This window comes from Ctenopharyngodon idella, chromosome 15, assembly GCF_019924925.1.
Source record: "Ctenopharyngodon idella isolate HZGC_01 chromosome 15, HZGC01, whole genome shotgun sequence".
In the NCBI taxonomy this organism is placed as follows: domain Eukaryota; kingdom Metazoa; phylum Chordata; class Actinopteri; order Cypriniformes; family Xenocyprididae; genus Ctenopharyngodon; species Ctenopharyngodon idella.
In genome coordinates, this window is record NC_067234.1 from 1,447,157 (window position 1) to 1,473,332 (window position 26,176).

The 26,176-nt window shown below is 37.3% G+C and overlaps 1 protein-coding gene across 1 annotated transcript; it reads right to left on the reverse strand.

The window, feature by feature from the left end:
- Nucleotides 1-702: 702 nt before the first annotated feature.
- LOC127496100 (carbonic anhydrase-related protein-like) lies at nucleotides 703-15,554 on the reverse strand. Its single transcript, XM_051863725.1, has 9 exons — nucleotides 14,986-15,554; nucleotides 13,838-14,029; nucleotides 12,594-12,718; nucleotides 11,876-11,971; nucleotides 8,936-8,998; nucleotides 8,799-8,847; nucleotides 7,672-7,784; nucleotides 5,697-5,867; nucleotides 703-1,223 (listed from the first exon to the last, which is right to left on the reverse strand). The coding sequence occupies exons 1-8, from the start codon at nucleotides 15,056-15,058 to the stop codon at nucleotides 5,733-5,735; spliced, it is 846 nt and encodes a 281-aa protein (XP_051719685.1). The 5' UTR covers nucleotides 15,059-15,554; the 3' UTR covers nucleotides 703-1,223; nucleotides 5,697-5,732.
- Between the last annotated feature and the right edge of the window lie 10,622 nt (nucleotides 15,555-26,176).

The window sequence follows — 26,176 nt, forward strand, 5'->3', positions numbered from 1 at the left end:
CCTTGTTGATGCTTTTACACTTTTAAATGTCCTTTTAATGTTCATTGGTTGAAGGTTGAGTAGAATAATGTCATCTCATTGTACCCAGTTTTAAAAAAAAAAACGTATTATTGCGTTCATAGAGCGAGCCTTTCACTGACTGTTTACAGCTAATGGAAGTTACACCCATAATTCTTGCAAAGCGTCATGGGGTGTAGGTATAAGGTGGATAGAAATATACAGTGTGACACATGACCTTTTATTAAAATCACATGCAATATAAAATGCATTAAATTTAACTTTATTTGAAATACATATGAACAAATAAGTACATAATGACATACTGCCCCCCAAATACCCAGTGAAAAATTACAGTGAGAATCTATTTGAAATGACACTATATTTTCTACTGTAAATGTCAGTATCCTTACTCCTTACATGACAATCATTATGATGACAAGGGATTTTTCAAGGTGCAAAAGCAATACTCTTCACCTGAATGTGGTTTCTCACTAGAAGAGAAGAGTCTGTCTTATCAGGTTTCAGAAATAGTACAGACAGACATATCTGTCAATGAATCATGTTTCCTTTTTTGCAGGACTAGAGATGACCACATTGCTTATAAAGATGTATAAAGCAAGATAATGAAAAAAACAAAACAAAACAGAGGCTCATATTCTGTTCATTCATCAGCAGGTAAAGACAAAAAATGCACCCATGAAATCAATCTTTGTGTCTTTAATCAGTTCATTCAACAGCATAAATTTATTTCAATCTTAGTATTTAAAAGCCTTCAATGTACAGTCATAAATACCTTCTACCTCCTGTTCATGTCAAATATCAGAAATAATCAAATATAAAACTATATGGAATGGGTCATGTATCAGTCATGTATATTATGATCTTCCTATAAAGCCACATTTATAGGATTACACATAAACATATTGTTAAACTGCAGTATTCTAACAATATTCATCAAGCGTTAGTATGCTCCTTCACTCTTGCTTATACAACCTCATCACCAAGTGTCTCTTCATAATTACTCACTTCCTCTTGTTTACATAAAATCCAGTATAATTTTGTTTCAGATGAAAGGTAAAAGCAGTTTCTGCACACATCAGGGCCATACTCAGAACATGCAGCTACAAAATGATGCCCATGCACATATACAGGAAGTGATGAAGTTTCACTTTAGCCAGGATGTTGTAGAGCCCTCATCTCTATTTCTTCATCATATCTAATTTCTGAAAGATAAAAAAGGGTTGAGATCAAACTACATGCATTGAAGTAGTATAATAAAAATATATATATAATATTATAGAATAATATATATATAACTAAGCTTTTATCTTCTGCTTTTGCTGTGGTTTGTGGTCTGAACCTCACGACAGACAGTACTATTTCAAGGGTCCTATGCAGAGTGTAACGACTGACATGGGTATTTTTTTTAACACTGTCTTATAATGATGTCCTGCCGGAGAGTTTGCTTTTACAGTTCATGAGACACTTGAGTAAAACCAGTACCAAATACTCCCACACGTGCACGAAACAAGTCACCGAAAGAATGCACAAATACACAAACATTGTGCAATATGTGCAGTATATTTCATGCACAAATAAATGTTGCTAGGATTCAGTAGATTTGGCTAAATGTGTTCAGAATTTTACTTTTTAGCCAAGAATTTTCATTTCGTTTCATCACTACTGAGACTATATTGAAAGCCCTTACTCATAAGCATATAATTTAGCCTATAGACATGAAATGTATCTTAGTGTAATGTTGTCTCTTTATGACTAACATGTTTGGGAAATATATTTTTTTCTGAGGTCTATAACGTTACATTCAGACTGAGACCTTCCTTACGAAAAAAAAAAAAAAAAGTTTATTCAAGTGTGCTATTATTATACTTTTAGTCTACTTCTTATGTACTTCTCAGAAACATACTTTATGTTTCTATCAGAAATAAACTTACACTTGCACTTAAGAATACTTGACTTGTACTGACATAAATGTCTGTATATTTGGCTGATACTTGTACTCAATCTTTTGACAGATTAATCAAATACTTTTTTCACATTTACGTACTGTTTTATAAACTTACATTGTTTGAAAATATTGATTTATAAAGAAAACCAATAGGTTGCTAATATCTGAATTTTTGTGTAGGCTAGTCCACTGGTAGTGTACATAGGAATTTACTTAAAATCTACTTTGCTCTTTCCCCACCATTGACTGAATGTTCCCAAAGTCCCTTTAAGACAAGTCATTTCACTCGGCGACCATCTTTAAAACGCCTCTCGGGCATGCAAGTGCAGCTCCTATCTCTTTGAATGGGGAAACATCAAATTCTCCAAAGCTGTTTGCCAAGCTTTCGATTAAATTTCATATTTGAAATCATCAATGAAATCTGACAACAACTGTCTCATAAATTTTGTTGAATCATGACAAAAAAACGGTATTTTCCAACCTGGATCAAGCTAATGTGCATGCGCAGTCCTAAAAGCATTTCGGAGGCGTGCTTCTGATTGTTTCTATAGGAACCGGAGCTTCTAACGGCCGCTGCAGTGACGCGATGACTTTACTAATTGGCGATTGGCTCTTATTTAGAAGGCGGGACTTATTCCGCCATATTGCGCGTTGCACTTTCTCCCATTCATAATAATACGAGTGACGCGTCTTGTGTTTTTCTAGAGTCTTTGATGTTACGGCTATCTATGTTTTCACTGTTATACGGTAGGGGGCACTATTACACATATTCTGAAATAGTACAGAATCTCCGGATCAAAACACAGGTGAATAAGAAGCAGAAACAAGTGATAGAAGATTCCTTGCACAAATAATAAAATAATGTGATCATCAAACATTAAACAGCATAAGTTCAAAACTGCCTAACGTTACCGAATGAAATGTGATGGTTAATGACTGTGAGACTTTGGGGGTGTTTTAACCATCGTTATGAATCCGATCCGGATGTAGTTTTTGACAAAAATGCAATTTTCTTAGCTTTTTGTACAAAATGTTGCTTTTTTAATTAAAAGTACCCACATTTAAGTGTTGATAAAAAAGGATGCATGAAGCTAGAATAAAATGTTTTTAAAATGGAATGAGTTAAAGTACAGTTAAAGGTATATTTCATGTATAAAAAATTAATACCTAAATAGGAACATAGTAGTATACATAAAGTGCAAAAAATAAAACTATAAGTATGATGTTATATTTACTTAAAACCTACAAGCATACTTGCAGTATAAAACTACTAAATTAGCAGTTTACTGAGAGTATACTTTAAAGTGTACTTTCATAAACTAAAAAATGTGCTACAAGTATTTGACTAGTATATCAGTATACCTATAATTTCACTTGTAGTATAGTTGCAATAGTTTCAGTACAAACAAAAAACTTAGTTGTAAACTAGTTGTGTACTCAGTTTACTACTCTTACACTTAAAGTATACTTTTATACATTAAAAGTGGGCCAATTTATTCCCAAGTATTGAAATTGTACACTTACAAGTATACAACTAGTACTATCATGATCCTTGTCTGTGTTCCCTGTACCTTCTCTGTGTGTGCACCTCATGCTGCTCCCCTTGTTTTGTTACCATGGACACTCATTGGACCACGCCCCCTTGTTAACTCGTTATCTTGTTAAGCTTGTTTGTGCCTGTGTATATATAGTCCCTGTGTTTCACTCATTCTCTGTAAAGTTTTGTGTAGTGTTTCAACTGCAGGTCTGAGCTTGTTTCCTTGTTTCCTTGTTTCCTTGTTTCCTTGTTTCCTGTATTCTTGTGTATTACCTTGGACTGCTTATCATCATTGTGTGTTTGCTGCCTGCCCTGTTGATTCTTTGCCTGTTTACTGGATTACTCTGCCTTGTCTGCTCCCTGCCCTGACCCATTGCCTGTCCCCGTTTACGATTCATCTCTGCCTTGGACATTGTTATTGCTGGTGTTTGATCCTTGCCTGTACGACTGCGATTATCTTAATAAATCCTGCACTTAGATCCTCAGCCTTCGTGTCCCTGTGCAGTTTGTGACAAGTACATTGATATTAGTATATACTTACTACATAAACTATACTTAATACATATATTTGAACTTAAGTTTACTTAATAAAATTAACTTATACTTTTAAGGTTTTTTTTTTTTGGTGGAAACAGAAAGAAAATAAGGATGTGTGGACCCTCAATTCTCAATCTGACTACACATTGCTGATTTGTGAGGCAGTCATGTGACCATTAGCTATCCATTACACCTGAACAATATCTTATTGTGGCTCCATCAGCCTGTCATGTATGTGCTCTTTGTTGCTTAGCACAGAGGAAGTAGTGTGTTCATCGTGTGTGTGTGTGTGTGTGTGTGTGTGTGTGGTAGAGAGAGGTGGGGGAGAGAAATAAAGACAGAGGTAAGAGCGACGGTAAGTGTGTGTGTGTGTGATAATATAAATATGTATGTGAGCCAAAAAAAGCATGTAGTGTAAGTGAAAGCGGTTTTAACATTACTAATTTGCCTACTAATAGAGAAAATGCAATTAGTGAAGTGACTTATAATTGCCTAATTTGTCTGCTGACATCAATATTACTGCTTAGTACTGATTCAGCTAATTTACATCCTGACTTTAGTCTGATTTACTGGCAGTTCATGGCCATAGTTTGAAGACGATTGCAACATACTTGACCTAGTTGGATTTTTTTTTTTAATATAAAACGTAAGAAGTGGGAAATGAGGTTTACTCAATGTTTGAAGGGGTTTTGTTTATTGCGGTGTGTTTACAGCTCATGGCTCCAGGTTATTTGAATAATATCTGAGGTGAATAACAATAATTTAAGGGAGTAGCCCATTTAAACTGTTTGCAAATAATATTTTATTTAAAAATATGCACACATTCACTCTTGTTTGTATGTCTAATATGTCAAAAATGTAGAGGAGGGGGGGCATTTCCAATTATAAAAGGGGGGCCTTTTTTCATCATCATCCCAAACAAATTAAAGAGAAAACTTGAATGAAAGTGACTGAAAGTATAGGATCCTGCTATTCTTTCCTGAGATTCCTTGGGTTTCTCTGCTTATCAATATAAGTTACATGATAAAGCACTTAAACCTTAAAAGTGTAGTATATAGAAGCACAGTATCGCCAAAGTAATACTTTAGATTACTCTGGTTACATCATCAGACACTTTTAGCAGCACTGCATCATCATGGCCTAAATTATCTTGCTCAAAGTCTCATTTCAAAATGAATAATATGCAGGCAGACCCAGGTGTCCCCTTGAGAGCCCTAGAAATAGACAGATCTATACACAATGCTGCAGCTAGTCCTAGATCAGAAGGAATTGGGTTACTCTATTGCTCTAACCCTGGCAGCACTCTTTTGTATAGTGATGCTAATACTACTAAGAGAACTTGGCCTATTTCCATTAAGCTACTGCACACTAAGCAGGGGCTTTTGTACAGTTATTGGTCAGAATTATGGTCATATGGAGATGAATCTTCCATTTTCTATCATTTTGGAAGTGCTAACAATTTTGCACTAAAATCCAGGTGGGCTCTTGCCACAACCCAGACAATGAGACATTTAATCAGCTAATGTGAGAAGCCTAATCTTAACTCCTGCTTTACAAAGAGCAGCCAAAGCCATACGTAAGCCATTGCATTATGCTCAAATGAGGGTGCTCCGCTTGAATAAACAAAGAACAGAATACAATCTCCTGTAAATTTACCCATGGCAGATTAAAATGGATCCTGCTGTGGGGGTTTTACTGGAAGGCTGCCCTGACCACCCTGTCGCTCAGGGGCTGGGTGGGTCTGAAGTTGTCCCCCAGCATCCCGTCATTGCCTTCTAGAAGCTCTGCTCCTTTAATGTGGGACCTAAGACGACGAAACTCCTCAATCTGGGCAGAAAAAGAGTTTAAATTAGTTCACATTTACACTTATCCATTTAGCAGATGCATTTACCCAAAGCAACTTTCAAAAGAGGAGCAAAAGCAATCATTGAAAAGAGGACCAGCATTGTGTGTGTGTGTGTGTGTGTGTGTGTGTGAGTGTGTGTGTATTGGTTTGACCAACATAATGAGGACACAAAGTCCTTATATTGTGGTGTGTATTCAGGTTTCAGGCCCTGCCCCCTATATCATGAGGATGTGCTGACATCCTCATAATTCAAATCACTAAATAAACCATTTTGTATTAAAATGTAAAAATATAGAAAATTTTCTGTGAGGCTATGTTTTGGGGTAGGGTTAGATGATAGAAAATGTCATTAGCTCAGTATAAAAATCATTATGGAATGTCCTCATAATGATAGGTGTACAATATCAACACGCGTGTTGATATTGAAAACAATCATGATATTGTTCCTTAAATTTTAGTTTATTAGTAAGGAATTACTGCACATCTGTGTCCACATGGTTTGATTTGAAATAAACACATCTCTAGCATCAGCAAGAGTCAGACTATGCTTCTTACAATTCAGTTTAAATGTAGATGTTTTATGCTTCCATTCAGAATTACCAGCCAACTGGTCAATAACTCCATTCCTTTTACTCAACAGTGTCACTTTTTGCTCACATTTGGTGTTAGTGTTGAATTTGGACCCTGGGTGTGAGCTTTTTTAGAAACATGAGGAAATGAGTATTTTCGTATCTTTTCTATTCTTTCTCATTATTGCTGTTATCGAAGTCATAACATTAGCAGGGTCATATTAGTACCATGTACACGTACAAAATGGGGATAATGCATTTGAACTTAATCCAAGAAGGAAACAATTTATAATTTAAAAAAGTTATTATAGTCGTCAAACACGGACAAGACCCTGACCCATTTTCATGTTTTATCTTTGCATCATACTCAATATATGACTGGTCTTTACTTGAAAGACCCTGTTCTGCCAGTCAATGAGATCAAAGATAATCTAAGTTGCAAACAAACAGCCTAAATTGTCCTTCACCCTATGATGTAAATTACTGTGGTAAACCCCAGTTAGTTTAAGTCATGTCAAAGTCGGTTTCTGATTTCCCCTTTTGTCTATTCACATGAATAAGTGCTCTATATATGATACACTACTCTTAAAAAGTTTGGGGGTTTGTAGGATTTAGAAATTAATATTTTTATTCAGCAAAGACACATTTAATTGATCAAAAGTGGCAGTAAAGAAGGCATTTATAATGTTACAAAAGATTTTTTTTTTAACCAAATGCTGTTCTATTTGTGCTATGGTTATATTAAAAAAAATTAAGCAGCACAACTGTTTTCATTACTGATAATGATGTTTCTTGAAATGCTTCTTGAACTCCAAATCAGCATGTTGGAACATTTAAATAGTCTGGTTCATTCTGTAAGGTAGTCCTGCAGCGAGTTCCTCTGAATCATCCTCCTCCCCCAGCTCCACCTGCCTAGATCTGCTACAGGATTTATGTATGTCTATTTATGCAGCATATCTATTAGCAGTAGCAAGTCCATACTTACTCTGCAGCAGTAATAATCAACAGCAGCAGAAACGTAGCAGATCTAGTCCACCAAGCCCAAATACATAAACATTGCCATATTCAATAACCTGCTAAAACTATTCCAAGAGTTGCCATGATTGAAAAAAAAAATATATATAGCCACCAAATGAATGGGATTGACAGTTTATTAGAGATTTATCATGCATATCTGAGTAATAATAATATTTAATAAAAGGTGTAAAGGTGTTACCTGCATCTGAGAGATGGTAAGGGGGTAACGGTAAAGAATCCAGATGACGTTCTCACTACACGGCGGTGTGGTTAAAGAGCCCTCATACACCCAGTAATCTCTTAAGAGAGGATCTGAGGAGGTACACAAACCAACGGAAGCATTCAGATACAATATTGATAACCTTTAAAGGGTTAGTTCACCCAAAAATGAAAATTCTGTGATTAATTACTCACCCTCGTGTCGTTCCAAACCTGTAAGACCTTCGTTCATCTTCGGAACACAAATTAAGATATTTTTGATAAAATCCGATGGTTCAGTGAGGCCTGCATTGCCAGCAAGACAATTAACACTTTAAACACCCATAAAGTTACTAAAGACACATTTAAATCAGTTCATGTGACTACGGTGGTTCAACCTTAATGTTATGAAGTGACGATAATACTTTTTGTGCAGCAAAAAAACAAATAACGACTTTTCAACAATATCTAGTGATGGGAGATTTCTGCTTCATGAAGCTTCGAAGCTTTACGAATCTTTTGTTTCGAGTCAGTGGTTTGAAGCGTGTATCAAACTGCCAGAGTCAAGTGATTTCAGTAAACGAGGCTTTGTTACATCATAAGTGTTTCGAAATTTCAAAGGTTCACCACTGGGGGGCGTGACTTTGGCAGTTTGATACACGCTTCGAACCACTGATTCGAAACAAATGATTTGTTAAGCTTCAAAGCTTCATGAAGCAGTGTGTTGAAATCGGCCATCACTAGATGTTGTTGAATAAAGTCGTTATTCGTTTTGCCACACAAAAAGTATTCTCGTCGCTTCATAACATTAAGGTTGAACCACTGTAGTCACATGAACTGTTTTATATACGTCTTTAGTAGCTTTCTGGGCATTGAACGTGTTAATTGTCTTGCTGGCTATGCAGGCCTCACTGAGCCATCGGATTTCATCAAAAATATCTTAATTTGTGCTCCGAAGATGAACGAAGGTCTTACGGGTGTGGAACAACATGAAGGTGAGTAATTAATGACAGAAATTTCATTTTTGGGTGAATTAACCCTTTAACTAGGATATCATGATGTAGTCAGAAAAAAGATCAAATATCAAAACATACAAAAAAGATAAAAATATCAGTATGACTCATTTACCAGGCAGTAATGTGTTGGGGTTAAAACATGGAATTATTTTTGTCTTTCCCTGCACACACAAAAAAGGTATTTTAGGTCACAAGCGTACGTGTCATAATTTTTGCTATAGTCTCTAGTGAGGCAGCTCTTCTGCTCACCTTATACTGCAGGTCCTGCAGGACATCTGTGATGGCCTTCAGCCCAAGATGTTCCTTTCCAACCTGCATTAACAAATTAGAGCACCAGTGTCAGCTGAGCATAATATACTAAAAGAAGACCAGAGACATCTAAATCTGACGGTAACACTTTAGAATACTGTTTCTTACTTACTGCATAACTAATAAGGAATTACTGAAGAACTAATAGGTAATTCTTCATTAACTCTTAAGTCACTACTGTTAACTACTAAGGAAGATGTGTTAACTAATCAGTATGTAATAGAATTTTATGATTATGTTAAGTAACAGTTAGCTAATCAATAACTAATGAATTCTGTCATACCTCCTGAAGAACTACTATTAATTATCTACTAATTAATGTTCAAGAAATATAACTATGAAGTAACTACTAATGAACAGAAAATTACTCATTTCATGATTCAATTAAAAATTACTTGAGTAAAATTACAACTACTTTGTTACAGTCCACCACTTATTTAATTTCCATACTAATAATAATATGCATTTATATGCTGCATACTGTACTGCACTCCCAAAAAGATTCATTACAACAAATTGTTCAGAAGTTTTTGCCTGTATGGTGATTAGCTACTTTGTGCGCACGTTCTGTAAGAAATTAGCTTCGGAAAGGAACCCCACCCCCACTGCCTTGTCATAACTATCTAACTTAACACAGATATAAAATGTTTTATTCATTCATGTATTTATTTATTTATTTATTTATTTATTTACCCAAACACTGGGATGATGCTGTTGAGTCATTTTTGGGTTATTTTTTCAGTGTTTGGTACAAACCCGATTCCAAAAAAGTTGGGACACTGTACAAATTGTGAATGCAATGATGTGGAAGTTTCAAATTTCAATATTTTATTCAGAATACAACATAGATGACATATCAAATGTTTAAACTGAGAAAATGTATCATTTTAAGGGAAAAATAAGTTGATTTTAAATTTCATGGCATTAACACATCTCAAAAAAGTTGGGACAAGGCCATGTTTACCACTGTGTGGCATCCCCTCTTCTTTTTATAACAGTCTGCAAACGTCTGGGGACTGAGGAGACAAGTTGCTCAAGTTTAGGAATAGGAATGTTGTCCCATTCTTGTCTAATACAGGCTTCTAGTTGCTCAACTGTCTTAGGTCTTCTTTGTCGCATCTTCCTCTTTATGATGCGCCAAATGTTTCTGGACTGCAGGCTGGCCATTTCAGTACCCGGATCCTTCTTCTACGCAGCCATGATGTTGTAATTGATGCAATATGTGGTCTGGCATTGTCATGTTGGAAAATGCAAGGTCTTCCCTGAAAGAGACGACGTCTGGATGGGAGCATATGTTGTTCTAGAACTTGGATATACCTTTCAGCATTGATGGTGCCTTTCCAGATGTGTAAGCTGCCCATGCCACACACTGCCCATCTTGACTTCTGAGAGTCACTGCCACTCTGAGAGGCTCTTTTTATACCCAATCATGTTGCCAATTGACCTAATAAGTTGCAAATTGGTTCTCCAGCTGTTCCTTATATGTACATTTAACTTTTCCGGCCTCTTATTGCTACCTGTCCCAACTTTTTTGGAATGTGTAGCTCTCATGAAATCCAAAATGAGCCAATATTTGGCATGACATTTCAAAATGTCTCACTTTCAACATTTGATATGTTATCTATATTCTATTGTGAATAAAATATAAGTTTATGAGATTTGTAAATTATTGCATTCCTTTTTTATTCACAATTTGTACAGAGTCCCAACTTTTTTGGAATCGGGTTTGTAGTTTTCGTGTTGTTATTGACCAATATATATATTTGAGTCAGAATTATGTGGTAATTATTTATTAATTACTAATGGGTTGCTTAAATCTTCACTTTAGAATATTGTTCTACGTAATTACTGCAGAATTATCTAATAATTCTTTATGAAATGCTAATGGGTTCCCTGTATTTTCACTTTGGAATACTATTACAGGTTCTAAGTAGGCTAATTCCAGCAGAATTATCTAATAATTCTTTATTAATTACTAATGAGTTCCCTGTATTCTCACTTTAGAATACTGTTTCAAGTTCTAAGTAATTACTGCAGAATTATCTAATAATTCTTTATGAATTACTAATGGGTTCCCATATATTTTCACTTTGGAATATTATTTTAGGTTCTAATTAGGCTAATTCCTGCAGAATTGTCTAATAATTCTTTATTAATTACTAATGGGTTCCCTGTATTTTCACTTTCCCTCAGTCATTGCCTTACATACTGGAATTTAGTCAATGGTAATGTGCTGAGGAAAACAGACACACTTACAGTACTGTATATGAAATATAAATATTAATCTGAGGTAAGTTGGCTATGGCAAGGCATTTAGAGTGGGGGTAGGGTTCCTTTCCGAAGTTGATTTCTTACAGAACACACTCACAAAACAATTATTTACCACACAGGCAAAAAACTCTATAAAATGTATTGTATTTATTAATATTGCATTTTCATAATACTACTACTGATAACATTAGTAAATAAGAAAGGGCCACAACTCAATATAATTGTGTTTGACTGTTCGTTAGCAGTTACTTCATAGTTAACCTTAATTAGTAGATAATTAATAGTAGTTCTACAGGAGGTATGACAGAATTCATTAGTTATTGATTAGCTAACTGTTACTTGACAAAATCAGAAAATTTTATTACATACTGATTAGTTAACACATCTTCCTTAGTAGTTAACAGTAGTGACTTAAGTGTTAATGAAGAATTACCTAGTAGTTCTTCAGTAATTCCTTATTAGTTATGCAGTAAGTAAGAAACAGTATTCTAAAGTGTTACCAATCTGACTTTGTCTTTTGAAAGGCTTTCTGTATTTACACTAGTAATACCATGTTTATTTACCCAACATGATTGGGTATTTTTGTATCTGTCATGACCTCCAAGATACCTGCACAAATAAGGCGATGATGAGAATGCCTTTGTTCTTGCCCATGGCCTCCTCCACGCTGTTGAATAATGTAGCGTTCCAGTGGATTAGATGAAGCTGTGAGAGATATTTATTACTGCTTGAGGGATCTGCAATAAACTGAACTCTACATATACAAAATTATGAAGGTGATGATACTTTTATGCCAGTTCTGTGTCCTGTTAAAAGACTGGTTTGACTTGCAATTGTGCCAACAGCTTGAGGAACTGCAACATGGTAACAGGTTGACAAACATGGTGACACATTGAGAACAGGCTCTTATCTTTCTCCTTGTGTACAGAAGACCATGAGTTTGAGAGCAGGTGTCAGAGACAGGTTGTATAGATCACTTGATGATAAATCCTTCATTGGAGCAAGTGGTATTGTTGTTTTTGACATGAATTGAGATCGTTCATAATTTGATTTGTAGCTAAAAAAGGCATCCTTCCTTGTACTGTTCCTTGTAAGTTCGTAAACATGCATATCAGACAGTGAGGTTGTTTTCAACGTGTTGTTTGCTGTTTCTGATGCATTGCTTATGCAGTGTGAAACTGTGACCTGTTAATATGGATTCCTAAGTATAAATATGTGCTGTCTATGTGTGCGGTGTGAAACAGACTCGATTTAGACATCAGGAAGGACGAGTGACTCAACAAGAGCAAACGCTCGATATGGACAGAACTGGCGGAGTGACACTAACCTCCATAGGAAAAGCCTTGAAGTTGACAGTGTGTTCAGAACCCCTCTGGTTCTCTTTTCCCCAGTGGAAGCGCACCTCGCTCAATTCATACTCATGGTCACTGGGGAGAGGACCCCCAGTCACAACTGAGACAGCATTCACAGGAAAGGGAAGAGAAGAGATGATTTGATAAACAATACAGATTTCTTACAGACATCAGATTTATGTCTTTTAACCTCTCAATGACCAAGAAAAGCAAAACATCTTATGATTATTTGTGGACTTTGTCAAAGGGTTATCCCCAAATGAAAGTTCTATCATTATTAACTCACTCTCATGTTACAAATATAATATAATATCGTCTACTGATATATCAATAAATCCAGGCAGATATATCAGCCGATATTTGGCATTTTTTAATTGGAAGAACTTGTTTGTGAAAAATACTATAATACGATTACAGAATTGAGAAGTTGCTAGCATATAAGTAAGCAATAAGGTACGAGAGAAACGGTTACCACACAATACAGACATTAAAGCCAAAAATATGTAACAATGCAACTTTCACGAAGTAAACTCTTACTAAAAGCCTTCCTTTCGCCTGAAAAAATAGTCTCTGACCGTAAACAGCAAAAGAAGTTACATTATTACGCCATTAGATGGCGGCAAAGACTGTCTTTATGAATATGTCAGTCAGTAGCAAAGACTTTTATATTGAAAAGACTGAATTGTTGTGAACACGGAACAAGACACAACTGACAAATGCTGTAACTAGTGCTGTAAGTCACGGGAAAACGACAAGATAATACATCTGACATTTAAACAGATTTTTTATTATGAACATATGACTGACCTGAAGGAAAATGCTAAATCTGAATGCAGGTAATAAACTCGCTCACTCGATCTCTTTCTCACAGTACTCTTCTACATAATACAGTAAGCTTTAATGAACAACATCAATTGACAACATACAGTTTACGTTGCTAGGAGTGGTTGCTAAGGGTGTTGTGTAGTGATACACAGAACCGTTGGGTGAAGCGGTCATAGCCGTGTTTTATCGTGAATAAAACACAGCTATTGACCAATCAGAATCAAGGACAGGAACTAACCGTGTCCTTTTTGGGACTTGAAAGTTGTTGTCAACTGTCAACTTTTTTGGTGTTCCAATGAAAAAATTATGATAGAGTTGTGAATGACATGAAAGTGAGAAAATAATGGCAAAATATTTATTTTCAAAAACAGAGATAACTTTCAGCATGTTATACCTGATTTGGACTTAAGCATGATTCTCACAGTGTGACCATCGTTAATGACTTCACAGTCTCTGCAAACTACATAGTTGGGGTTAAGCCCCACCTCCAGCAGCCGCGGGTCATAGCGGGCCTCCCTAGAGTTAAGGTTTATGGGGGACTGGTACTCTCCATTTGCCTCAGGAAACAGAAGACCCCATTCAACACCTGGATTCATTCACAAAAGACAAAAAAGTTGATTCAATCAATCAACCCTTAAATGGAGATAACATTTTGTTTTAATGCATTTATTAAAGAATACTTATCTTGTTTTGAGTGTATGATAACACTGTCCTTGTTCATGACCCAGACCCACAGCCTGCTGCTCAACCTCGAATCAAACTTTGTATGTAGCTATGAAATATTTGGTGTTGCCACAGATAATACAAACAGTGGTCCATTTTTATGTCCCAATGTTGAAACTAAATAAGGGCTGCTAAAGCTCCAGTGCCTCAAAGTCATTACTGAGGGGTCCAACAGGAATAGCAGACACAGGGGGATACAGGATGTGCTCATTTTTTTCCTCTGCTGCTTTTTATCTCACCCTGTGTATATGTATTACTCACTCCACTCTTCTTTTACGCTTCACTATACGTTTTCTTTATTATCTAAAATTGCACTAGAGAAGTAAAGAATGCTTTTCATTGTAGACTAACACTACTAGAAATAGTACAGCTTGAAGCTCAGAAAAATGACTCTTCACACAAAAAGAAAAGTCTTGGTGTGAATGCAGTTTAAATGTATTTTTTCCTCTGCTATTTTCACATAATGAACATTAATTATGCAATTATGTTTTAAATATTTTTATTCAGGCACTTATTTAATAAAAAATACCTTATAAGTAAAAAAAAAAAATTGCGCTGATTCACTGTTAAAAAAAAAAAAAGATCTGAATTGGTTATGAATTAAGTGACTATGCAGCATTGTTAAAAAAAGGGACAGATCACAACTGTCTAATTTTGTCTGTGTATTTAAAGACTCTGCAGTGTAAAAACTGCATAAATTCATATATATATTGTTCATTCAGGCAAATTGAGAAGAGCTTGTTTATCATGGGTGTGACAATAAAGTTTCATATTTCACAAAGAGAAGAATTAGCAGTGATTCTCGCATTGAGTCCTTACCTTCTTCATAGCCCCATTCCAGCTCATCCTTGCCAGGGTAGTTATCGGCCTCCTCAATAACATTATCTGCCATGGCAACTGAATTTCCTCTATGGCTTTCAGAACAACTTGTGTTCTGTCCTGAGCAGATGCCAAAAACTAGTTCTTTCTGGTCCGGTTTTCAGGGTGAAGTCTTCCTCGTTGTTTGCTCACTGCCCACTCATAAAACATGAAGAAAGTGGTCTATAACAATACAAGTGGGAGTGATTGAACTCAGTGGCTTTAAAGACACAATGTCGTCAACAGTGAGACCAACAGAAACTTGTCATTCCATTGAAAATGATGAATTTTCTTCTCCTGTTCTCTTCCAGGAAAGTTGTCCTCCCTGTTTCAACTTCAGAGCACACCAAAAGTAAGTTCACAAACTCACTCTGTTAGCTACTACAGCCCACACGGTTCCCCCCACAAGTCATCTGATTGGCTGCGTGCAGTGACTCTTAAGCCTCTGATGTAGCACCATAGAAACAGCTCAGCAGTCTAGCCTGGTTTACAGTCAGGCCACGGGAAGCACAGTGCACACAGGCAGGAATGCAGGAGTGATGTTGCTCTTGGAGAGTTCCTCCCACAATGGAGGAAATGGGTGTGGTTAAAAAAACACCCACCAGGAGGAGGGTGAAATAAGAGAGACTGAAGAGAGGGAAGGTCTGTTATTGTTTTCTCGGCACATTACTGATAGTGTTTTCAAGGTAAAGATGAGAGGGGCCCATACAGTGCTTTCCCCTGGCTCATGGTTGTGTTATTCTGGCATGTTATTTCCTGGTCGCCAGCGAAACAAAATGATGAATAATATTTCTACCAACTTTAATCAGAAGTTTACATGTGACCTTGTTGTTTGTCAGCACAGTCAAATCATATCACTCTTTTTAGTTTAACAATGCTTCGATATTTTATCAGCTGGACAACTGCCATCAAGAACAATTTGAACTGGATTGATGTGTGAAAGTCTCCTAAATCCACTTATTGACCCAGATAAAAAATGTAACAACTGGAGGAGGTGAACACTTTGGTGCATTGCCTTGAATTCTATACTAAGAAAATACTTTGACCCTAATTTTCTAAAATTAAAGGCAGCACATTACACAAAAGTGCAATCACTACCTAATTAATTATAAGTAGGTCATTTTACTCCCCAAAGCTCAGGGACTAGAACAGGGTTGTCACGTGACATCAGCATCCTCTATATTAAATCTATATTTGATCAGGTATATCAGGAAATTTGCATTCGCATACATCAAAACATAAGCATTTCATCAGTGTATCAGATGGTGTGGGTGGTTTGATGTTGGGGATCGTTTGAATACTTTGAATTATTATTCACGAACAATAGACCTCATGTTTGAGTCCAGGTTCAGCAGATTACAGCACTGTCCTCTAGTGGGCATAACAAGACATGACAATATACTCAGAGTCTATGAATGCAAGTGGTTTTGTACAGAAAGCTATGATTAAAACAGTTCATTTTTGACTCACCTTTGACCTTGCATATGGAGCGATTGGGGGCAAATAAATCTACTCTAAAAAACAATGTCATAGTAATAAATAATGTCTAAGATATCCATCAGGCCTGGATCCTAGTCACAGAGAGTCAGACTCTCAGGCTGGACATTTCAAAGAGAAGCATTATGATTGTGACTAGTGCATATGATTAAAGACAATTTTGACGGAAATTTGCAGGGGAAGTCCATTGAAGGTCATTTATCTCAGTATTTCTTCAGTATCTAAAGTCAAGCTCTTTCTCTCATCTCTGATGTCTTAACTTTTTTAGAGTAAAGCTCACATGGCCTATTCCTCTCATTAGCTCATTACATAATATGCATTACAAATCTGGCACTGTCCTGATAAATATTCTTTTAAATAGAGATTGGTAACTGGAGGTTTGTAAACATAAGTTGGCTGCCCCTTCACCCGTGAAATGGTTTTGTGTCGCTCCAGGACCATCTAACTCTACACCACCACTGTGGCCAAAAGCAAAGCACTTAAATTCAAATAGCACCATTGGCACTTTGATTCTTTTGTCCATCTGAACAAGGACAACCATGTCTTTTCAGTGTGATGGACAGCCTTTGTTGACAAAAAATGTATTAGTGCAAACTTTGCACAAGAAAGAAAACATTACTTCATTGCTGGATAATTAATGTTTAACTATTTGCTTCTGTATACTAAAGGTACTTAGATGAATATGTATACGAAAATAATATGGATAAACATATGCAATAAAGAAATGTAGGGTTATGGTGAATGTGAAATATTAAAGAATTAGTTCACTTTAAAACGAAAATTACCCCAAGCTTTACTCACCCTCAAGTCATCGTAGGTGTATATGACTTTCTTCTTTCAGATGAACACAATCGGAGTTAAATTAATAAATATCCTGACGCATCTAAGCTTTATAATGCAGTGAACGGGACCAGCGAGTATAAAGCTTAAGAAAGTGCATCCATCCAAAGCAAAACGTACTCCACACGGCTCCGGGGGGTTAATAAATGCCTTCTGAAGCGAAGTGATGCATTTGTGCAAGAAAAATATCCATATTTAACAAGCTATAAAGTAAAATATCTAGCTTCCGCCAGACTGCCTTTAGTATCCAACTTACAAAGAAAGTGTAATGCCTCTCGCTTACACTACGTCTTACGCCTTCCGTATACAACTTACGAAAAAGCTTAACTGCTGCGAGGGCTTGAGAGTGCGTAAAGCTTGGGGTAATTTTCATTTTAAAGTGAACTAATCCTTTAAGAAAGTGTGATTCTAGAGATCACAAAATAATATGGATAAACATATGCAATAAAGAAATGTAGGGTTATGGTGAATGTGAAATATTAAGAAATAGTGTGATAGTGATTCTAGAGATCACTTTTGGTTTGTTTGGTTTTGTTTTGCCAAACATAGCGCTGAAAGAAAAAAAAGATAATTATGAAATGAAAAGAAAGTGAATGTCCTTGAGTGGCCAAGTCAGAGCCCTGACTTGAATCCAATAGAAAATCTGTGGATGGACTTGAAGAGAGCAGTCCATTGCCGCTCACCACGGAATCTGACTGAACTTGAACAATTCTGCAAGAAAGAATGGGTAAATATTCCCCAATCTAGGTGTGCAAAGCTAGTATAGACATATCCAAAAAGATTAATGGCTGTTATTAAACCAAAAGTTTGCTCTACGAAATAGTAAATCAGGGGATCGATGACATTTCCAACCCTGTTATTCTAGCTTCAGTTTTTATTAATTTTCAGAACATGCCTTTTTCTTTCATTACTTTTGATGTTGTAAGGCACAATTTGTAAATTAAGCTGGAAAAGGTTTTTTTTTTTTTTTAAATGGGTTTTGATTTCAGGCTGTACGACAAATAAAGTAACTATTTCAAAGGGGTATGATGAATTTCTATAGGCCATGGGTGACAAACTAAGTACACCTTATGATTCAATTGCTTGTAAGACATTTTAGCAGAAATAAGTTGAAGGAATCATTTTCTGTATGACAGTATCAGTCTCTCGCGTCGTTCTGGAGGAATTTCGGCCCGCTCTCCTTTACAATGTTGCATCAGTTCGTTGAGGTTTGCGGGCATTTGTTTATGCACAGCTCTCTTAAGGTCCCGCCACAACATTTCAGTCAGGTTGAGGTCTGAACTTTGACTGGGCCATTGCAACACCTTGATTATTTTCTTTTCCAGCCATTCTGTTGTAGATTTGCTGGTGTTCTTGGGATCATTGTCCTGTTGCATGACCCAATTTCAGCCAAGCTGTAGCTGTCGGGACAGATGGCTTCACATTTGACTCTAGAATACTTTGGTATACAGAAGAGTTCATGGTCGACTCAATGATTGCAAGATGCCCAGGTCATGTGACTTCAAAACAAGCCAAAAATCATCACCCCTCCACCAGTGTGATGGACAGTTGGTATGAGATGTTTGTGCTGATATGCTGTGTTTAGTTTTCGCCAAACATGGCGCTGTGCATTATGGCCAAACATCACTTTTGGTCTCGTCTGTCCAAAGGACATTCTTCCAGGAGTCTTGAGGTTTGTTTAAATGCAACTTTGCAAACCTAAGCCGTGCTGCCATGTTCTTTTTCCTGGCAACCCTTCCAAACATGCCATAATTGGCCTGTCTTTTTATAATTGTACTGCCATGAACTTTAACATTTAACATGTTAAGGCCAGTAGAGTCTGAGGTGTAGTTCTTGGGTGTTTCGTGATTTCTATGAGCATTACATGGTCTGACCTTGGGGTGAATTTGCTGGGATGTCCTGGGAAAATTGGCAAATGTTTTGAATGTTTTCCACTTGTGAATAATCTTCCTTACTGTAGAATAATAGACTTCAAATTGTTTGGAAATGGCCGTCTAACCCTTCTCAGATTGATGGCAGCAACAATTGCTTCTCTAAGATCATTGCTGATGTCTTTCCTCCTTGGCATTGTGTTAACACACACCTGAATGTTCTAGACCAGCAAATTGCCAAAACTTATTTATACTTATAGAGTTGTTCACGCATGATGATGATCAATTAATTTGATCATTAATTAGATTTTTTTCCAAAAAATCCTCTATTGTGTGGTGTCATTATGATTATTTAACTGCTCCCGATTGAGACGGAGCGTCCCCGATCTCAAACATGTTTGATATTTACGACTCTTGATCGGGCTGCCTCTGACGTGATACCCGCGATAGCCAATGAGAGTTAGCAAGTGTCACCTACCGGATGTTGCGTGCTTCTTTAGTTGAAACTTGGCAGCCACAAACATGCCACAAAACTGGAGTATTGAGAAAGAAGATCACCCATATTCTTTTTTTTCTACTTTGCTTTCCTTTGTTAAACAGAACGCGCTCCGCTGACATCGCCGATTGTCCTCCATTTGTTTTTCTAGTAATAATAATCCAATACTTTTTAGAGAGAGTAATTAATACATAAATCTATTTACACTGTTGAAGATGTAATTAGTAGCTAGTAATTAATTACTTTTTTAGAGTAACTTACCCAACACTGATGACCTGTAATGCTGCCTGAATCATAATCATGCACTGTTTATTGTTGGCCAGAGGAGAATTTTTGTCACCTGATGGAGTTTGGGTGCCTTGCCACTGTCGCCTCTTGCTTGCTTAGTTGGGGACACTTGATATTCAACAATGTTTTTGATCTGCCTGCACTGACACCATTGTATGCGACCTGAACTGGGCTGGACGATAGCATCACTGTTTTCTCCAGAGCTGCTGTATAGATAAAAGAACTAAATTAATAACTAATGATTTTTTCAATGGAATGAATCCATACCAAACTTACTTAAGCAGGACAATGACATTATTTTCTTCTAGAGCTTCTGTACAGCCAAAATTATGTTCCCTCTATCACTATAAAGCTGCTTTGACACAATCTGCATTGTAAAAAACACTATATAAATAAAGGTGACTTGACTTGACAAAGTAAATATATTGATTATATAAGCTAATATAGTGCATATATTTAGTGAAATGTTTCCCTCAAGAGTTCATTTCTCTAGTGAACTAACATGCTGTGGACACTAAATTACTTAAAGCGGTCATGAACTGCGTTGTTTTATTGTTTTATAATGTTTCCTGGGGTGCATTTATAATGTTAGTATGCTATTTACATCCAAAATTGTCATAATTTCTAAATAAAAGGCATTTTTCCTACCCTGATTTTAGCCCTCTGATTTGAACGCTCTGTTTTAAGGGGCGTGTCTGCTGTGAGACTTCAGTGTAAACGCCCACTGCTGTGATTGGCAAACATCTTTCTATTTGAAATAGCCGAGTATTACTATCTCTTTTAGCGCGTTTTTACTATTACAGCTCTCAAGGTTAACTAATCGTGAAAAGTGCTGCATTACATTTAGATCTATGGCATTATATTTAGATCGTGAAAGGTTAAAGGCATGAAAGGTTGCAGAGATAAACACTGTAGCCGATCACAGACATGTTGAGCTCATGAAAGCAGTGATCTCGTCATTGCAACTCAGAATCAGAATCAGAAAGAGCTTTATTGCCAGGTATGTTTACACATACTAGCAATTTGTTTTAGTGACAGAAGCTCCACAGTGCAACAGAGTGACAGCGACAAGACAAGACACAGATAATAAAAAGAATAAAAGAATAATATACAAGATAGACAAAGTGCAAAAAAAGCAAAAAACAATATATAATATAGACAATTTGTATGTACAATTATGATGTGTGCAAATTTTAAAAATAAATAAGTATGTGTTTTAAGTAAATAATGTATAATAGTGTTGTGTGTTCCGTGTTTGTTAAGTGTTCATGAGATGGATTGCCTGAGGGAAGAAACCGTTCCTGTGTCTGGTCGTTCTGGTGCTCAGAACTCTGTAGTGTCGACCAGATGGCAACAGTTCAAAGAGGGAGTGTGCTGGATGTGAGGGGTCCAGAGTGATTTTCTTTGCCCTTTTTCTCACTCTGGATAAGTACAGTTCTTGGAGAGTGGGGAGGGTTGTACCAATGATTCGCTCAGCAGACCGGACTACCCTCTGTAGTCTTCTGAGGTCAGATTTGGTAGCTGAGCTGAACCAGACAGATGTGCAACTCAATTTCTGTACACTAACAAATGCTTTCATTGCCACTAACAGTGCAAACGCGATATAATTAAGTGATTTGTTGAATAAAACGGGAGTTTTGGTGCGAGTCCAGAACTCAGTCACTGATAAACTCACACTGTTTTGATTGACAGCTTCAGCGCTCGCTGCTCCAGCGATTACAAAGGGAGCTATCTCTGATCGCTTTCTCTATATAATTTAATCACCGTTTAAATAACTGATTATTTTCATCCTGGAAACAACGCAAGTTGACGTTTAGTCACGGGTTTGATTTACTTACACACAAAGAACATCTGACTGTACATGAATCATATCAGATCAGGCATTAGAATTAACACAGTTACTTACATGTTGCATTACTGTCAAATCCAGGCACTGCACAAAATTTTGTAATCCTCAACGGCATGTTTATTGCTTGGTAGCTCGATAGCACCACGTAGGCCTGTTATTTACCTATAGAGTACCTCAGGGATGACGTCACTTTGTCGGCCAACCCGGAAGTTAGTGGCGCACGGGTTCCCTCGATCGAAAGCCTATGCAAGCATAGACTTTTGGAAAATCGCAAAAAATAAGCTCTGTGTTTAACAAAGGGTTATGACACTTACACGTTTTGTCTATCAAGATAATCTTTACAAGTTAACACAACATTTATACATTTTGAAGCCTAAATAAAGTCGTCAGATATAAAAAGCTAACAGTAGGCTATAAACGGACTACAGCACACCATGGTCACGGATCAACGTCACCACCACCAAGCTTCCTCAAACATAATTTAAAAAACAACTTTATTTAAAAACATGCTTGCTGATTATGATCTGTGCTGTGTATGAATACTTATCCACTTTTTCATGAGAAATGCTGTCTAAATGTCCTGTTTGTCATGATGACGTCTTAAGTTCTCGCCAAAGGAAGTAGTCCCTTTTAGCAATTTGTTAGCAACCGCCGTTTTTAAGACACAATAAAGGTTTTTAAAAAATCACAAGCGGGTTATAACTGGTGTGTTTTATGTCATAGATCAAAACGTGAAAATATTTAGAGGCTTTGTTAACCACAGACCTTATTTCAGGCGATTTAACAAAAACCCATTGACTTCGGGGCGATGGAACCGGAAGTCCTAAAATGCTAACTCGCTTCCAGGTTTTGTCTACAAAAACACGTCATCCCTGAGGTACTCTATTACATGTCATGCGTGAATCGGTGGGCTGGGCTAAACAGGCAGTGATGAAGTAGGCATTAATCTTCTTTTGCGGAGGCGGTGCTTGATGCCTTTTGACGTCACAGATCCGCACTTTGAAAAACCTGTCGTTCGCTGGGCCTGGTGTCAATAAAAGCTTTTATTGGACTAACAAGGAAGTTTTCAGTTCTTAAACTTACAGGATATTCTTATAGTATGATGACCTCTTATATATCAAAAGCTCAAGGAAAATGTGATTTCTCAGTTCATCACCACTTTAAATTAAATGTAATGCTACGTTAGATATTATTCTCAAGCTGTTTTATTGATGTCTTTCCGCGTTTGAAACACTGGTTGCGAGATTACTGTTTCTCAATATGCGTTCTTCAGTGATTTTTGCGTCCTTGTGTTCTTTCTCTACGTCATCATCAACCGACGAAGTTCAATTCCAATACTCAAGAACGCAAGTACAGAGGACGCATGAAAGTAGCCGGATCTGTTCTTGATATCTACAATGCATCGAATGCAGACTTGAGAGAATCAAACCATCAGAAATCCCAGAAGACGCTGCGGGAGGTCGATGTAGGGAAGCCTGTAAGCTTTAAACTTCTCGTTCTCACTTAAGAGATTCCCGCTGCAAATTCGTGACGGATTGTGAAACTAAACATTTGTCTGTTTGAATGCTTAATTTTAATAAAGTGATAACCTGAAGAAAGCCTGCAGCATTTTTATTGGCATATTAAAAAGAATCTTAACATTGACAAAGCATGGTAACATGGGCTACTCATTTTCATTAATACACACAGTAAAATAAAAAGATATAAAATTATATGAAAATAATGTCTATAATAATATGAGAGAAATGTTTTAAAAGTTTGTCACATTTGTTTGTGATGTTATGTTGTACTTATTGTGCAATGGCTGCTACTTAATATGCTGGGACGGTCAGTTGAGCAACAAGATCGCAGCACATCTCAATTCTCACAAGGATGCGGGTCCTTGCGTCCTTCTGAGTTCGTTCTTTCAAGCTCACCTGGCAAGACCGGTCTCCACGAGAACACAAGTCCATTCTTTGTGTTCTTGGAATTGAGAAACAGCTATAAACATCTATGCATAGATCTGTTCTTCTTCTGCGCTTTTTCCTGTTGTGGCGTTTAGCAAACAGCGTTGCATAACCTTCTGGATTGGAGTGTGGATCGCCTGTAACTGACTATTCATCGTCTGTGTTATTTATATACAGTATCTCACAGAAGTGAGTACACCCCTCACATTTTTGTAAATATTTTATTATATCTTTTCATGTGACAACACTGAAGAAATTACACTTTGCTACAATGTAAAGTAGTGAGTGTACAGCTTGTATAACAGTGTAAATTTGCTGTCCCCTCAAAATAACTCAACACACAGCCATTAACGTCTAAACCGCTGGCCACAAAAGTGAGTACACCCCTAAGTAAAAATGTCTAAATTGGGTGTCATGTGACTCGTTAGTGTTACAAGGTCTCAGGTGTGAATGGGGAGCAGGTGTGTTAAATTTGGTGTTATCGCTCTCACTCTCTCATACTGGTCACTGGAAGTTCAACATGGCACCTCATGGCAAAGAACTCTTTGAGGATCTGAAAAAAGATAGCCAAGACTCTGAAACTGAGCTGCAACACGGTGGCCAAGACCATACAGTGGTTTAACAGGACAGGTTCCACTCAGAACAGGAGTTGAATGCATGTGCTCAGTGTCATATTCAGAGGTTGTGTTTGGGAAATAGACGTATGAGTGCTGCCAGCATTGCTGCAGAGGTTGAAGGGGTGGGGGTTCAGCCTGTCAGTGCTCAGACCATACGCCGCCCACTGCATCAAATTGGTCAGCATGGCTGTCGTCCCAGAAGGAAGCCTCTTCTAAAGATGATGCACAAGAAAGCCCGCAAACAGTTTGCTGAAGACAAGCAGACTAAGGACATGGATTACTGGAACCATGTCCTGTGGTCTGATGAGACCAAGATAAACTTATTTGGTTCAGATGGTGTCAGGCGTGTGTGGCGGCAACCAGGTGAGGAGTACAAAGACAAGTGTGTCTTGCCTACAGTCAAGCATGGTGGTGGGAGTGTCATGGTCTAGGGCTGCATGAATGCTGCCGGCACTGGGGAGCTACAGTTCATTGAGGGAACCATGAATGCCAACATGTACTGTGACATACTGAAGCAGAGCATGATCCCCTCCCAACATGATAACGACCCCAAACACACCTCCAAGACGACCACTGCCTTGCAAAAGAAGCTGAGGGTACCTAAACCCTACTGAGCATCTGTGGGGCATCCTCAAATGGAAGGTGGAGGAGCGCAAGGTCTCTAACATCCACCAGCTCCGTGATGTCGTCATGGAGGAGTGGAAGAGGACTCCAGTGGCAACCTGTGAAGCTCTGGTGAACTCCATGCCCAAGAGGGTTAAGGCAGTGCTGGAAAATAATGGTGGCCACACAAAATATTGACACTTTGGGCCCAATTTGGACATTTTTACTTAGGGGTGTACTCACTTTTGTGGCCAGAGGTTTAGACATTAATGGCTGTGTGTTGAGTTATTTTGAGGGGACAGCAAATTTACACTGTTATACAAGCTGTACAATCACTACTTTACATTGTAGCAAAGTGTCATTTCTTCAGTGTCGTCACATGAAAAGATATAATAAAATATTTACAAAAATGTGAGGGGTGTACTCACTTCTGTGAGATACTGTATACATTCATTGGAAAGGCAAGTTTATGTACAGGTGCTGGTCATATAATTAGAATATCATCAAAAAGTTGATTTATTTCACTAATTCCATTCAAAAAGTGAAACTTGTATATTATATTTATTCATTACACACAGACCTATATATTTCAAATGTTTATTTCTTTTAATTTTGATGATTATAACTGACAACTAAGGAAAATCCCAAATTCAGTATCTCAGAAAATTAGAATATTACTTAAGACCAATACAAAGAAAGGATTTTTAGAAATCTTGGCCAACTGAAAAGTATGAACATGAAAAGTATGAGCATGTACAGCACTCAATACTTAGTTGGGGCTCCTTTTGCCTGAATTACTGCAGCAATGCGGCGTGGCATGGAGTCGATCAGTCTGTGGCACTGCTCAGGTGTTATAAGAGCCCAGGTTGCTCTGATAGTGGCCTTCAGCTCTTCTGCATTGTTGGGTCTGGCATATCGCATCTTCCTCTTCACAATACCCCATAGATTTTCTATGGGGTTAAGGTCAGGCGAATTTGCTGGCCAATTAAGAACAGGGATACCATGGTCCTTAAACCAGGTACTGGTAGCTTTGGCACTGTGTGCAGGTGCCAAGTCCTGTTGGAAAATGAAATCTGCATCTCCATAAAGTTGGTCAGCAGCAGGAAGCATGAAGTGCTCTAAAACTTCCTGGCATATGGCTGCGT

Bases quoted from the DNA above. Each gene is read 5' to 3' on its own strand.
- LOC127496100 (XM_051863725.1), bottom strand. From the start codon at position 15,058: ATGGCAGATAATGTTATTGAGGAGGCCGATAACTACCCTGGCAAGGAT. The intron at 11,972-12,593 runs GTTAGTGTCACT...TATCTCTCACAG, and splicing joins TCAAGGCTTTTCCTATGGAG to CTTCATCTAATCCACTGGAA. The intron at 7,785-8,798 runs GTAAATGAGTCA...GTACCTCCTCAG, and splicing joins CCCCAACACATTACTGCCTG to ATCCTCTCTTAAGAGATTAC.